The 16,145-nt window shown below is 41.0% G+C and overlaps 1 protein-coding gene across 18 annotated transcripts in view; it reads right to left on the bottom strand.

The window, feature by feature from the left end:
• Positions 1-1,022: 1,022 nt before the first annotated feature.
• The window catches only part of LRCH3 (leucine rich repeats and calponin homology domain containing 3), a 68,320-nt gene continuing 53,197 nt past the window's right edge, over positions 1,023-16,145 (bottom strand). For 7 of the 18 annotated variants that reach the window (XM_055816950.1, XM_055816954.1, XM_055816963.1 and 4 more), the window contains 6 exons: positions 15,410-15,458; positions 14,796-14,909; positions 14,030-14,148; positions 12,334-12,471; positions 10,021-10,098; positions 1,023-4,744 (listed from right to left, as the gene is read on the bottom strand). In XM_055816950.1, coding sequence (XP_055672925.1) covers positions 4,616-4,744; positions 10,021-10,098; positions 12,334-12,471; positions 14,030-14,148; positions 14,796-14,909; positions 15,410-15,458 — 627 coding nt within the window. In that variant the 3' untranslated portion in view covers positions 1,023-4,615. Of the gene's footprint in view, positions 4,745-5,349; positions 7,757-10,020; positions 10,099-12,333; positions 12,472-14,029; positions 14,149-14,795; positions 14,910-15,409; positions 15,459-16,145 lie in introns of those variants that run through there. The other 11 variants (XM_055816948.1, XM_055816949.1, XM_055816962.1 and 8 more) reach the window with 3 other exon arrangements.

Below are 16,145 nucleotides of genomic sequence, written 5' to 3'. Positions count from 1 at the left end.
TGTTCCCTGGCTGTACAGTTGTCCAGGAAACATGCCGAGCAATCCAGGGAGCAGAGAGCAGTGTCCCAGAACCGGGGAGTTTGGAGGAACTCTGCCAGGGTTGGGACTGCTCGTGTTTTCCAGCTACGGAGAGATGAGATGGAAATGCACATCCACGGTCCCTCCTGCACGGAACACCAGGAATCACACGGCCTTCGGAGAAACCGGCTTCCCGGGAGGTAAATGGCGAGGAAAGGCTGGAGGTTGGGAAGCTGGTTAGGAGGCGGCGTTAGACGGAGAGGGAGAAATGAACACCTGGAGAGAGCTGGGCAGCCCTCCGGAAGGCAGGAATGAGTGTCCCAAGTGGCTGACGGAGTCACCAGGAGGTCAAAAAAAGACACTGTGGCAGCTTGGTGGGCAGGGACAGCACCACAGGGGGCTGCGGTGTGTGTACGAAGCAGGGAGAGCTGGTGGGTCTCTGGCAATTTCCAGGCCTTGCTTTTTTTTTTTTTTTTTTTTTTTTAAATTTTAAATAATAAAAACTAGCTATGAGGAAGGAAGAAGAGTGGAGCAAGTATTTTGTCTAATAATAACAAACCTTTGACATGCTGTGGGGGCATGAAGCAGGGCTGCAAATTTTACAGATCAAACCCACAACAGGATAAAACCAAGCAAAAGATGACAAGGGCAAGGAGCACCGGCAGCAAACTCCCCAAACCTGGAATGTACGCTTCACCGTGAGAAGGGCGGGGAAAAAAAAAAAAGGTGGGTGGGGGTGGGGAGGGAGGAGCAAAGGATTCTGTACAAAATTGCTGCCTCTCAGTGTCTGGGGAAGATGAAAAATATCCCTGAGAAAAAGCTCCTGATGTAGCTGCAGAATGTGTGTAAAAATGCCAGAATTTTTCTACCCTGGTTAACTCTGAAAACTAGAGAGACAAACCAGGTCCACCAAGTGCCAACGGTGACGATGTGGAAGGGGAACAAACACCCGACACAGAGGATGTGACATTCATTGATGCAACAGAAAAACAGCAGGATAAAACTTTCATCTAAGTTTTAAAACTTTATTTCAAATTACCCATGGTTTCCTCTCATATTATCGATGTGCTAGAAGTTCACACTACTGGCAGAATACAGGCAATTTAAAATAAAGTATACAATATTCAGACACATTTATATGTAACAGACTTAGAAATTATGGAATGTATTTACAGACATACAGCATGGGATGAAGCTTTAAAATCCTTTACTCTATTAATTACACGTTTACACTGTTTTCAGAAATAACAAAATTAGATCGCTTTGTAAAACATCACAATATCTATACAAAAGAATTTTTTAGATGTCCCAATTCACTTTAAAAGTCCTCTGTTCCTAAAATGTTTTTTGAAAGAACTGTTTACAGTTGTAAAAGGATAAAAATACCATTTGCCATCGTGTCACGACCAAGAACAACAGGAATGTTCTCGGCGCTGTAAGAAGTTCTCTCTGATGTATTTTACGCAGGGCACCGAGGTCAGGGCCCTGGGACAGCCCCCCCCTCCAGGAGGGGGAAGACCCAAACGCTGGACACCCGAGTGCCTGTGCCACTCGATCTCAAGTGTGTGACTGCTGAGCCTCAACCGCAGCTCCGTGCTGGACATGGTTTGAGGAAGGATGGCGACACAACGGAGTCGGTGTGTAAACACCAGCACACACAGAACACTCAGATAGATTCCTCCCACATCCTCCAACACAAATGCCCCAGAGGAAAGACAATTGCCTCTTTGCTTTAACACACAAAATAGAATTTTATACACGTTTTCTTTAAAATACTCTTTTTCATGGGATTCAACAAAAATTGCACATAAATACACCGAAAAATCCCAACCAATTTTTTGCAAAAGATAACCACACTTGGTTTTGGTATCATACATTAAATAAACTGTACGATGAAACTTCAAGTTTGGATTTTTGTCCTGAACATCTGGTCAAAATTTAGCATTTGCCAGTGTGAAAACAGGATTATAAACGTCAAACTAACATCATCACACACATCGAAACTGCCAGAGTGAACCACTGCTCAGAACAAGGTGAGTGATGCTGGGGACGCACCAGCCACCGCCCTTCCCGCGCGCCCAGCTCTGCGCACACGGTGCTGGCGCAGCCCAGTAGCTGCGTTAACCAGGCACAATGGGAAACGGCCGGTTCTTGCAGTTCAAACTCAACCCCCCACCCCATCAATTCCTAAACACTAGTACTCATGAAATGTCAGACTTCCACCAACCTGAATACTGTTAAATTTCATTTTCCCTAAGCGCTGGAAGCCGGACTGGAGCAAACACTGCCCCCTCCCCCCACAATTCCATGAAGGGAACAGTTTTCTCAAAACAGGAATATTTCAATAGTCCACGAACGGTGTGCGACTGCAAAGCAACACGCCCTTGTAACAACACAGTGACCTAACGTCGGAACCTCAAGACGAACTCGGCGCCCCCCTCTTTCAAACCGTGTGCAGAGCCGAGCGCACAAGGATCATCTGTGGTCTGTACTGTTTGCTTGCGAGTGGCAGAATCTTCCACAGCAGAGACTTCAGATGCTTTTATGTAACACTTTAAGACTAACTAACACTCCTTGCAAGTGAAATTCAAGACCTACTTAAGGAGGAAGGTACGTCTGTATGGAACTGCTCTCTCCTCCTATGTGTATTGCCAGTTACTGGCATTTTCGTTTCTTGCAGGGTGCTCAGGGCATGGGGCTCACCCAGTGTGAAAAGGTTTCTCTTTTCAGCTGTGCTGTTTTCAAACACCCTTCAGTTCAGGTGTTCTCCACTTGCAACGTGATCAAGCAATGCCAGTAAGAAACAACTGGAATAATTATGTGAAACAAGGGATTCAACAGTCACCACAATGGACCTTGGAAGAAACACATGAAAATAGAGCAGAAACTAAACTGCAAATCAAAAGGGGAAAAATCCAGCTTTGACCAGTCCTTGCCAGTGTTCCCACAGCACATTTACCTCCGCAAAAATGACTTTTAGCTAGCCTGTGCCCATTTCTTCCCCCTTTATCCCCATGAAATCCTCCTGGCATATTCTGCTTTAAAAGTATCCCCAGATGGAACACCTCTGATGCTGGAAGTTGGTTTCAGACCCCGTGCACCATGTATTAGTAGCAGAACGTTCTGGGATGCGTTAAATTGTCCAAAACCTAACAAAGGAACTGCATGGGTGGAGAACTGGATTTTGCAAGGTCTCTCTTTTGGCAAAAATAAATACTGTAACTGATCTGGTAGTGAGCTTGGCCTCGTCACTAGGACCAGAGCACACAGAGCTAGACTCTGTTCTGCAGATGAACTTTCCAACAAAATGTAAAACTTCTCAGCTGCCTCTCCCATTCCTGTATATTGAATTTCCATTTTTACGTTAAGGAAAGAAGGAGGAAGTAATGGTAGTTCTGTAAAACCAGTGCATCTCTCTACATAAGCTCCAACAATAAAAGGCCTCATTTAAAGCCCTGTCAAACCCAGAAATAGAAGCTACCTTTTGCAAGAGATTGCTCCTTTAACAATATGCAGCCCACCTCTGGAAATTCAGTAACCGTGTTCTTAAAACGGTAAATTTCTCAGTTGCTGGGACATTCATCAGTGTTGGTATGTCTGCACGGGATGCTTCAACTTCTAATAAACGTATTATTTGATAACGGGTGTCCAATGATTAGCATGGCAAGCTGTAATTCTTCGCACTGCAGTGAAAATACATCCATGACTTTTGACGACACCTAGGCATCATTTGATAAAACCACTGAGCAGCCAAACACATCCCTCCGTGACCAGAAGGGGAGGTGAGAGGACACAGGAGATCTCCCTCCACTGATGTTGGAAAAGTGTTCAGACAAAGACATGTTAAAACCCAAACAGAAAGTGAATCCAGTAAGAATGCTGATGCGATTAGTACAATTTGAACAGTTCCGATTTAGTATCTTTTACTAAGGGGTTTCCTGCAGAGAAAATATGTACTATTTTTTCCCTTGGGAAAAAAAAAATCATTAGCTTCCCCCCTCCCCACTTTAAAATTTTAAGTAATGAGGACATGCCAACACAAGTTACAGCTGCACGAGGTTCAACTCTGTTATCAAACTCCGCAGGTTAAGATTGTGTTGCATTTTTAAAAATATGTAACAGAAACAGCTGTTGTTCTTTGGAGGCAAAGAAACTCCCTTCCTTTGAACCCTGGGTGGGAGAAGAAAGAAATTTAATTCCCCATGTGCCCACTGCAGCAATATCCTTTTTTTTTTTTTTTTCTTCTTTCCCCAAATCAATTCCCCCAGGAATTGCTTTCCAAATTCTACACCCACGTCTTCAGTCTACAAGGTCAGTTTCTACAGCTGGCTCCAACAGCCAGCCACTGGAATCCCCTGCCCTCCTCCCAGTGAACTCTCATTTTAAATATGGGGCAAAAATATTGGTAATAAAAATGTTACTGGAAACTCTTGCGATCTCCAAAAAAATGGAGAAATGAAGTAAAACATTCCTGTCAGGAATCACGGAAACTCATTTCCTTAGAACAGAGCTCTGTGTGTTTGGATGCACTGCACGGGCAGTAAAGTCTTCGCGTCCTTCTGCTTAGCCAAGGTAACCCAAAAGGTCCTGGAGGTCTTTACACAGCAGACAAGTGGTGAAGTTGCTGCTGCTTTGGGGGTGCCAGCTCCAGGAGCGCCTGGACAGTCACAGCTACCTGTGTCAAACCCTTCTCTTCTAAAATATGTAGAGGCAAACATAATTGCTCCTGAATGGGGAACAAAACAAAGACAAAAACAAAACGGATGAAAAACACTCAACCAAAAAGAAAAAAAAAATTAAGCAAAAGATGGCTGAAATATGAAATGTTATGGACAGCTAAGCACACACACACACAGAGGTATGAGATGAGATTTCTGCTTCTGACTACAGAACCATGAACTTGACTACCCAGAGAAGGTGGCCTTGGGCTAATCATTGTGTTCACTTACTGGGAAACTGTACAAATAAGAATTTGAAAAAGGACTGCGGGAGAAGTGAGGGGCAGCAAACTGTCCTCTGTCTCTGCCCATACTAAAACGGCAGCAGGTTATGAAACCAAAAGCAAGTGAACTTAAGGAGGGGGAAAGCTTCGCTTCAACACGACGAGCCTGCTACAACAGAGAGGAGGAAAGGAACCATGCCTTCCTCTCCAAAACACACCTGCCTTTGAGGGACTCCTCGTGCCTGTTTAGCTATCAAACGTGAGGAAAGACCTCGTGTTACAGCAGAGAATGCGTCACTACGGCTCATTTATCTCCCAGAAGTACACCTGCTTAGCAGGGAACCTCCAAAATCATTCTAAGGAAAAGAGTAATACGCAAAATGCAAAAAGAGGTTTCAAAGTGTTTATTAATAATTGTGCTATTCTCAGTCTAAGATGTATTTAAAGCCTCCTCCTACGTAAGTCCTTGGCACATCCTGGCCATCCTTACTCCACAGCAGTCAGGATACATGTCCAACAGTTCTCTATATCTGTAGACAATAACCAAAGTGTGTCCTTCCTATTGAGCTACAGAGATTATTTTTCACGTTATTTCCACAGCAACCTGTATTTCTCCACTCTTTGAATCTTTACGGATTTTTGATGTTAAAGAAATCCTTCGGCATAAACAGCGGCAGCCAACACTCCTCCCGCAAAGCTCAGTGGAGAGAAAACAAATGAACCCAGACTGAATTTTTCACAGTAAGCCATATGATCAGGCTGAAATACATTTTTCTTCCAGCAAATTTAGGTTATTCTGAAAAAAAGTGTGCTTTTGGAGAAAACACTTGTAAACTTGAGCAAATAAGCCTTATCTTTCTTCTTATGTAGGCAAACAGATAAGGGGAAAAGCTTTGGAATGACTCCTTACCACAGACAGTCATGACAAACAAAATTTAAAAACTGGAAGGCACTGTTAGTGTAAAACCCCTTGCAGCTTTTATCACAGTGTTCATTAGGAGAAGTTAAGAAACACAGGAACAGAGTTCGTTTTAGTTCATACCAATAAGCAGTGCAAAAATAGCTTATTTAAAAATAAAACAATCTCCCCCTGTCAAAGGTTCCCTCTTTCCTCAAAAATGTTTTGCTTGGACGGAACACTTTGTGTGATTTGGAAAAGAGGGCATCAGCTCCTCTACTTGCTCCTTTTGTTAAATACTCACTTTATGTTATGCGAGCTTGTGAGATCCGTGTACCCATAACACACTTTTACTGGTAGCGACCACATTTACAACTGAACTCCTGTGTATCTTAAACTGTGCTTCAGAGTTGTTGCCAGGTTAACATCGGAATGCTAACACCACTTCAACTGGGCTTACAAGCCATTTACTGTATTTTCAGCTATAACAGACATTTATTGAAACCACATTTGGAACAGCCATGTTACCTAACACTTACCTGTCACTGATCTCCGAGCAGAGTTCCCTGAATCAATCTACACTCTGAGGAGACATGGTCTTTTACACATCACATGAGGAGTGCCCTGAAGTTCTGAGGTGTCCCTGAGACATTAAAGCATTGAAGCACCAGGATGCTTTTCCTAGGGAGGGAAAAGCTTTGAAGCTTTACAGAAGACTACCTGAGTTTTGTAAAACAGTGAAGAGCGATCATGCAGCTGGGGCTTATATTTCTGCAACTGTATGATACAGAGGTTTCTGAAAACGACAGGATAAGAGGAAGAAGGGAATAAGCATAGGGCAAGCATGGGTTGTGGTGCCCACAATCAAGTGGCAACTCAAGTTTTTGTTAGGTTCTACCCAGAGCACAGTAAAATGCTCTGACGTTCTGTGGCATTTGATAGAATCTTAATGATTTTTCCTTCTGTGCCAGAAAATTTTTTCTCAAAGCTGGTAAAGAGCTCAGTTTCTCTGAAAATGTCCTTCTTCATCTGTTATGAAGCTCAAGGAGCTCAGGATTCACTAGCCATTATTTTAGAAATCCTGACTCAGAGGAATACACCAGAGTCTACAAATACGAGAAATCAAATGCTCTCAGAAGCAGGATATGGGACTGTGAATAAGAAAAAAAAGCACCAGTTACAAAGTCCTATGGACAAAACTTATCAGACCATGTCTCCCAAGACTGTGAGATCTCATCAAGAACACTGATGTTAAAAAAAAAAATACTTTGCATTCTTTAACATTTTTCATCAGATAATCCTCAAGCGATTTACCAAAGTAGGTGCAAATCCCGTTATACAGATGGGGAAACTGAGGCACAAACTGCCAGTGCAGTTTTCCCAGTACTACATCACACTTGCCAGCAGACAATAGCATGCACCCACATGTCCTGACCTCTGCCCCTTGCTCTAGCCCATGGACAGCACTTTCTCCCTTGTAAAAGCAACATATCTGCTAAATATGACACAGCAAATACAAATGTGAATTATGTCACAGATGGTCATGTGGGTGCACCAATGTGTTTGCACATCGTACTTGTCACCTCTGTCCCATCAGCGGGAAAGAAAGCACTTCATACACACAGTCTTGACAAAACCCAAAATCCCTCCCAAGCACCGGAGTGATGGAGGGAGGAAGCGGCAACACTACCCTTCAGCTAGAGAAAAAAGACCCAGCGATAGAACATACAGAGTGTTAGCATCAGAGTACAGTAAAACACCACAAAGCCCCAGAGCTGAATGGAAAGGGAGACAAGACTGGATTCTTCTGAATCTGTCCCCAGGGAAAGAAGAGTCTCAACTGTTCTTTTAACGCTGAGGTTTAGCTGAAGAATGTCAGAAGGGGAACAAAGATTGTCCTGTCCACAGTGTGTAAGCAGGAAGGGAAAACAGACAGAAAAAAAAGGTCAGTTAGTCATAGCAACATCCACGAAGCAGTCAGTTACTAGACATCTCAGATATAACCTACATGTTTGAGAAGCATATCACAGCTGGTTAAATCTCACAAAGGAATCTGCAAGGCTCCCATCGAAAAGAGCTCACAATGCAAATATTTAGTGTTCAGTGAGGTGCCTGTCACCTTTACAGCTTAAACACGTATCTGTTCTTTGTTGTGAAAAACACAGCAGTTTGCACATGCCTTACTGAAAACCATTTTTCTCTAAGGGAAATGAAGAGGCTACGGGTTTCCAAGATGCTATTGGCACTGAGTACTCACCAAAGCTAAGTCTCCACATCTATCTCAGTTAACGAAAACAGTAGGACAAGGGATTATTTGTGTGTAACATGCTTGAATGCGGTTTCCTGCAGAAATATCTATTACTAATTAAGAGATTAAGTGTTCTGTAGCTATTCCCACTATGTATCTTTTCCCTCCCTTTCACACAGGTAACTGCTGTATATCAGTGAAATCTAGACACACATACCAATCTGTTCAACTCTTGGTTTCTTTTAATGCCAGAGCTTTAACTAGCAAAGTCCTATAGAAACAGCTACTCTACTGTGGTGCCTGCAATTAGCATTCTCTAAAAGTAGCCTTCCCCTTAGAAGGTAAGTATTTCTACATAGATCCATACTTTCAGAAAGCCTTTTATTTTTGTAATGAGAATTTAAATGAACAGAAATACCTGCAGGCATCTTTTCAAGAAAAATATACTAGGCTGCCATGCCATTCTTGCATACAGGTATCTTACATTCACATCTCAGTAGATATGTAATGTAGACACGTGAAAGCAACTTTAGAATTTCAGGTGGGGGTATTTCAGTAAGTTTCCCCAGAAACACTCTCCTTGAACTCTTTTGCATTAAAGCAAGAAACAAAAACAGGAGGGTCCTAGACAGTAGGTGTAGTAGATGTAGCAGACTAGATCTATAGGGGACTTTTTCTTCAGTGGCTTTTTCACCTGTGGGTCACTTTTTTAAATGTGGGTCATTTCAGTGATCTGCTCTGTACTGCAATCCCATAAAAATTAAATCTTCGTATCTGAGGGAGCTATTCATAGGGAGGCTGGGATGGAATTGAACAATTTTGCTCCAGACAAATTTATATTGTGCAGTTCTGCTGGGAATAGAAGCCTGAAGTTTCTTAGGGGACCAAAATAGTGCAGGGTCTCAAAGTACCAACAATCACTTACAACTCCCTACCACGTTCCAACGCGATTCACCACTGAGTCATGCGAAATTGCCAGGCAGCTCAATAAATATGCTATCCTGAAATCCCAATGGCTCAAATGCCTGCAAGTGAAGCTATCTGAAAACACCAGAAAACACTGCACAACTGACTGAAGAACACTGCTTTTAGAAATAGCTGGGAAATGAGTCACTAGGTCTACTTTTCCCTTTCTCAATACAAAAGAAAACAGCACCTACAACAGAAACACTAATGCTTAGCAGTATAAGAAACCAAACAAATTGATGCACTAGAAGTAAAATTAAGAAAAACACGATATCAAAACTATTTGTACTGAGACAGCTGCTGAATAAGACAAAGGGGAAAGTACAGGACAGCATAAAACAGGGTAACTGGACTCAGATAGACTATTTTATATGCTCCCACCTCCTAGATCTTCCAAGTTTCAGAAGGGGACAAGGAATACCAGAAGATAGACTTCTACCACTAGCACGTAACAAAAGAAGTAGGATCTATGCAAAGATAGCTACCACCAGAGAAAGGCCAATAATACTGCGACTTGTTTGTAAGACAGTAAAGACATTTACATAAGAGAAGTTTTCTGAAGGAACATGAAAAGCTTTGGGATTAAAATAACACATGCAAAACATCATCCAAATGTTATCCCACTTTTAAGCTGTCAAACATCTAATCTTGCAATTGCTTTACAAGAAACACTTCGCAATTCTAAAGGCAGACTCAAACTGCATTGGCTATTACAAATTTGAGACACAGCAGTAAGCGAATCAGACCTCTGATAAGCTATATCTGACTTCATTTTGCTCTGAAGACAATGCAGGAGAAGTCTGATCTATACTGCAAGACATAGCTTATACCTGAACCTTCTAAACTTCTAATCATTCCGTTTTCATTCAGTCTTTCAAAGTTTTATTTTCTGAAGCATAACACAAAACTGCACCTGAAACATTTTCTCAGGATAGTAGAAATACATACCTGAGGCACTCCAATCCTCCTGCAAGCTTCCAAGAAATTCTCCACATTTCGTCTGCATTTTGCCATTGTAAGTTTAGGCTGCAAAGTAAAGCAGGCAGGCATACAGTGCTCTTAATTGGCAGGATTTCAAAAGATCTTTATTTTTTATTTAAATAGAACTCTTAATAAATCTCTTTGCCAAAAAGACACTGCACTGACATAAGCTTCTCTAATTTAAAGCAGGCTCTGTTGAAGTTTGCTTTAGAGAAGGAACCTCCAATTTCAAAGCTATTTTATGAAAAGCTAATTTATGCATGCTGTATGTTTTTTTTAAAAAAAGACAATTCTAAGCTGTGCACTATTTATATACAAGCCGTTATATAAAACTGGCTAACGCTTTTAGTGACTACAGCATAATAATTTTAAAAATACATTTTGAATGAAACACACATGCATGGCTTCCACGTGATTTCAGAGCTATTTCATGACATAACAAATCTGGAGTCTCTTCTGGATTACAATACAGAAATATAGAAATATCAAACCATATTTCAATTAACAAAGGGATAAAATCAAAAAAAGGCTAGATGAAGCAAAAAAATAATCGAAGAAAACTGGAACTGAAGCTTGTTGCTTGTAAGCCTCTCGTAGATGTGTTTGATGTAGCTGTCTGAATTGCACTCACTGGCACTTTTTCAAGCAAGCTTTTTTCTACAGTTAGCTTTCACACCTCTGCACACACATACCACAGCACAGGCTCTGTCTTGTTTCTATTCTTGGAGCTTATTCTTTTCTGATAAAAGACACACAAGCTTCTGGCTCCTTTGAACAAGCTACCAACAGTCTACACAGCAGCACGCAGCGGCTGCTGTAGCCACTATGTTCAATACTTTTTCATAAGCGGTGGGGTTTCTGCTCTGTCAAAGTGCCATATTTCTCCCCCAAGGAAGCAGGTTAAAGGCTAGCACTGACTGCTTTCTCTGGAAGGATGAAGGGAATACAAAGATCACATTGTGCCTAAGGAATGCCATGATGCCTCTTCTGCTCCTGGAGCCATGTGGCTAAAGACTGCCTCTTCCTTGGGATTTATATGACAAAGCCATGATTTAATTCCTAACACAGAATATTCAACAGCACATAAACCCAGGCCATTGAAAAGATACTCTCAATGACGCAAGTCTTCTGAAAAGCATCTGTATGCCTTTTCTCTTAATGATTCCACAATCTGCCTAAAATGTTGGTGTCTCCAGTTCAACCCTTCCCAAAATAATGAGGACATCTGCTTGTTCACATTAAGTCCAAGGGGTAGGAACCACAATGATATAGTAGGCAGTCCTGTAAGTGCCAGTTCAAATACCAACCAGCACAAAGACTGACTCCAAAATAAGGAAAAGCAAACACAACATGCATATTTCAACTTCTTCTCCAAGGTACAATCTTCAGGTTTTTTCCCTTATTTATACAGTTTAAAGGTGCATAACAAGCAGTCTGCTCGTCCATACTTTTAAGTAGCTGACCCTAAATATTTTCAATGAACTTTCTGAATTCCACAAATACAGATTAGGTAAATAATCTGTCATTATTTCACAGGTCTTGACCTTTATTTATTCCTGTGCTTTTCCTATGTGACAATCAGTCATGCACTCAGAAATAGATGATCTTCATTGCTTTCCAGAAACACTGCAGTTAGGCAGGGTAAGAAAAAAAAAAGTTCAATAATTTTAAACTTTTCTGCATGTTTCCTTCCTTGCTCTCAACAGTCCCCAGATACAATTGCCTTTTCTCCTGTTATCACAAAGGTATGACTGGATTTGTTTTGTTCCAGGAAATGCTGCTCTCCAAGTAGCTTGAGTGTGCTCTGCTAGAATTTCTAAGCAGAGAAATTTGTAGCGCTGTGAAGTAGACGCTGGAATCAACTTGGCTTCTCTGCCTGTTTTTCAGTGTCTTGTGTATTGAGACCCTAAACGTTGTAGAGAATATTATGTGTCTCTACTATCTGTTTTCCTGAACTTTTTGGATCTTTTGAAATATCCTATTTCAGTTTTCACACTAAACTGTCTCTTATTTCACTAGTTTTCAAGTTAACGTAGGGAAGACTTGAAATGTTAACATTCTCTTACAGTCTGTGTTAGAAGTAACTTCATTTAAATGAAACTACCCAAATATAATTTCTTGTAATGATGCTAGAGACCTTTTCTAGACAGAAGAGATGGTTATTTTTTGTCATGTATGTTCACAGAGGAGGATGCTGGATTTAGCATTTGTCTGGATTACAGGACTTTGTTGGATGTTATTCTGGACACCTATAAAATAGTATCGTTATCACATACTTACAACAGCAGGTGAGGGGACATGAATGCTGGGAACAGATCGGGGGCGCACGTGATTAGCTAAATGGCACAGAACAACACCATCAGTGAGAGCTGCTCCAAGATCACTGGGCAATGACACTTTCAACCGTGATTCTATATTCTGTAGAAAAATTAACATGGACACACAAAAATTAAGAGCTGGTTTCCTCCAACTGTTTAATTCTGCAGAACATTTTACAAAAGGCAGACTGCTTGCATTACAATTCTCTGTTCATCCTCATGACAATTCCAAACAGCTTCCTGAATAACATCAAGGAAAGCTCTTTGCACTACTGTGGTCCAGAGCTGACCACAATCAGGGAGCAACTGAGTTCAGTAATGAACAGTTTTCATTGTACAGTACAGGGGACTAATGCACCCATTACTCAAAAATAACGGAAATCAGGGTCTAGGAACAGTATTCCTAACCCCACATATTCTCAGAGAATGGTTCTGCCAAAGGCAAGTGAAAACTACTGTCTTTGTGGGTTGGAGGACAACACAGTTAACGGAATTCAAGACAACCTTTTTGCCTTTAAATAAAAACCTGAACTACTTGGCATAAGGAGTATTTAAAAAATGATGTAGGTAGTATTTGTGTGAAGGAATGGACAGAAACTCTATTCAGCCTTTTAATCTTATTTCAAACATTATGTGAATTTCACTGAGTTGTTATACTGTATCTAAATTTTTTTAAGTATTTTTTTTTTTTTTACAAAAAAGTTTTAAGCTTACCTGGGAAGCAGAACAAGAGACAGACTACATACAAAGCATTCTGAGGTAACAGAAGAGAGGCTCTGCAAACAGCACCGAATTTTGTTTTGTTTTATTTAAGATAACTTCCTCCTTTTAGAGAAAGGAGATCCTATTGTAAAATTTACAAAGAGAGGGAATTCCCTCTGTCCATCTGGGATGCTTATGGCTTTTAAAATCAGCTTTAAAAAGTAGAAATTCTTATTTCTTGTGAAAGTTCAAACAGTTAATTAGAGCACCTCAAGGAAACCCTTCATGCTCTTCAGAAACAAGTCTGGGGCAAAGCAGAGCAGTACCTTAATGCCATGTGGCATTCTCAATATTCATGTGTATTGTCATTGTACCCATGCACAAACCAGGAGTGTGGTGGCCCTGAATAGACAAAAAGAACAAGTACAAGGAATATTTCTGCCTCAGTTGTTCTGCACTTAATTAAGGGTAAGGTAAGAATCAATAGATGGATCCGGAGCACACAAGGAAACCATGCCGTCAGCATGACTGGCAGTAGTCTCTGCGCTCCCATCTGCTTTTCTGTAGCCTTTAAAGCAAAGAGGAGTTTTAAAATAAGATTAAAAGGAGACAGTGAGGCAACTTCCCAGGGAGTTCCTTACAAGTGTGAAGGCTGATAAGGATGAAAGAAAGCACAAATTCATTTTAAAAGCAGAGATCACCAGACACTCAGGAAGCAATCAGCACTGTTTATTTTACAGAGTATGAAGCTAACTTTACCCACAACAAAAAAAATAAGTGAACACCCCTGCATCCACCTGAAACGATCACTTAGGCTGTACAATGCCATTTAATGTCAGTCAACCGTGCGCCATACTGGTCCAGTGAAATCAGTCCAAAACAGAAGGACAGATTTAGCAGGGTGCATGCAGTGCATTTACTAAGATGTCCACATACTGGCTCCTGGCAGCACTTACCTTACGTAGCTGCTCTATTAGCTCCAGCTCTTCCTCTCGCTGTTTGGAGTTTTGTCGTACTCTAGGGTCTGCAGAATCGTTAGCAGGAGACAAGGCACGGGCAGAAGATGAAGTAATGACTAAAAAAGCAGCATGAAGGAAAGAAAATCATTAAGCGTGGTTTGGCTGATTGTCCTTCACTGCTGTACTACACATGTACACACAAGGTTCCGGAATGGGTACAGTGCATTCCTTTCCACAAATCTGTTTCTTTCATTTGATTATTAATCAAACTAATGATCTGCTAATCTAGATGAGGTGTTCTTTTTAACACATTTTCCTTTGTTTAGATTCTGGTCCTTCTGTTGCATAATAATCATTCACAAAAGAGGACAATGTTTTGCTGGATGGAGTACGTAGGAACAGTTCAGCCTTTCTACAGAAATCACAATTTTCTTATGTGCTGCTGTGCAATGCAAAATTTATCAAGCTGCCTTCATCAGCTGTTGAAAGCTTCTGTGCATTTCCTTGCTGTACTTTTAGATGCAAGCACAGACACAAGGAAGAACAAATTTCCACACTTCCACAAATATGACAAGAGAATATCTGAGCTATAAATAAAAAAATTGCTTATTCACAAAGTATTTAAAGCCATGTGTCTACAAATGGAACTCTAAAAGTAGTTTCATGACAATGACCTGAAGTAATAGAACAGTACAAAACCTAGGTAATGCAGATGTTAATATAATGTAGCAAAACTAGCTAATTTCTGAGCTATATAACCTACCTTTGTTTGCTTCATCCCTGACAGCTGCTCGGAAAAGGAAACTCTCAGGTCGCTGGGAAGGGTTTCTATAAGAAGGCGGGGCTGCATGGCCAGGATATGGAGGGGAAAGGTGGACTAAACAACGTGGAAAGGCACAGGAAAGGAAAGGAGGAAGAAGTAAACTGTTAGAGTTTAAATAGGAAATGGGTTCAGCAATGTGGTAATTAAAAAGAACAAACCAAAAATTTTAATATAATAATGACAAAATAAATTACAGCCATGCATGATAAAAGCGCAGAGCAGGAAAAGGCACTTCCGAGGACACTTGCATGCAAAGCACATTCCACACACCAATTCCAACAACTGTTCTGACTGTTGCTGAATGCACCTGTGTGCCAAAGCTTGCATGAAGGCCTAAACCAGCCAAACCCGATGCTCTGCCTGAGGGCACGCTTCACCCCTGTTGTCTCTCCCCTCATATGTTTCGAAGGAGACCCAAATAACTGGGTAAACTCTCAAACACAGCAGCATCACATACAGAGATGGGAACATACGCTCCCTTCTCCTCATAGTGCAAATGAGCAAGCAGGCATTTTTATCTTATTTTTCAAAATTTTTTTTCCTTTTCCTGTTACCTGTCTGAGTGGTAGGTGAGCCGGGGGAGATGGTAGATCTGTCATCGCTCTGTGGACAAAAGAAGCAGAAGAGTATCAATGGTCCTAATCTGCAAAGGCTGTGTCTACATTTTAATTTGCTGTGGTTTACTCCATCCATCCAAATGTGTTTCAGGAAAAAACCCAGAAATGTGAAAAAAAACATAGTATATTGTTCCCCAAGTCTCATCTCTGCAGAAAGTGACAGTTTTCCCTTTTGCAGAAACTACACAATTGCTTTTTTTCTGAGTAAAAAGAATGATGAAACAGCACTGACTGGGCAATGACAGATCTTTGTTTACTCTTCCTTCCAACCAGAACTTTCAAAGTATTCCTTGCAAAGGGGATACAGAAAGACAGGTAATTAAATAACATCCAGAACTTGCATTATAGCAGCACCTATAAGGATACACCTCTGACACCTTTGCTAATGCAAAACTGCTATTTACTGAACACCTCTCTCCCCAGTGAAACACACTGTGGTTTTATTACAGTGCTTACAGAGAAAAACATTTTTTTGTGATGAATGCATTCAGTATAGCAGTTTCCACAGAAGAGAAAGAAATGTAGGATATCTGTGTTCAAAAGAAAGCTGGTAAAAAATACAGTAAGAGTATTTTTGATGAAGTCTGTCAAAGTAAATAATCTTGTACAGAAAAAGCAACATCAAAGACAACCAAGAACCCCTTGGAACAGAGACTGGTTACCATGTTTTTGC

Source organism: Falco peregrinus, chromosome 12 (assembly GCF_023634155.1).
Source record: "Falco peregrinus isolate bFalPer1 chromosome 12, bFalPer1.pri, whole genome shotgun sequence".
Taxonomy (NCBI): Eukaryota; Metazoa; Chordata; class Aves; order Falconiformes; family Falconidae; genus Falco; species Falco peregrinus.
This window is presented reverse-complemented; position numbering and strand designations above follow the sequence as displayed.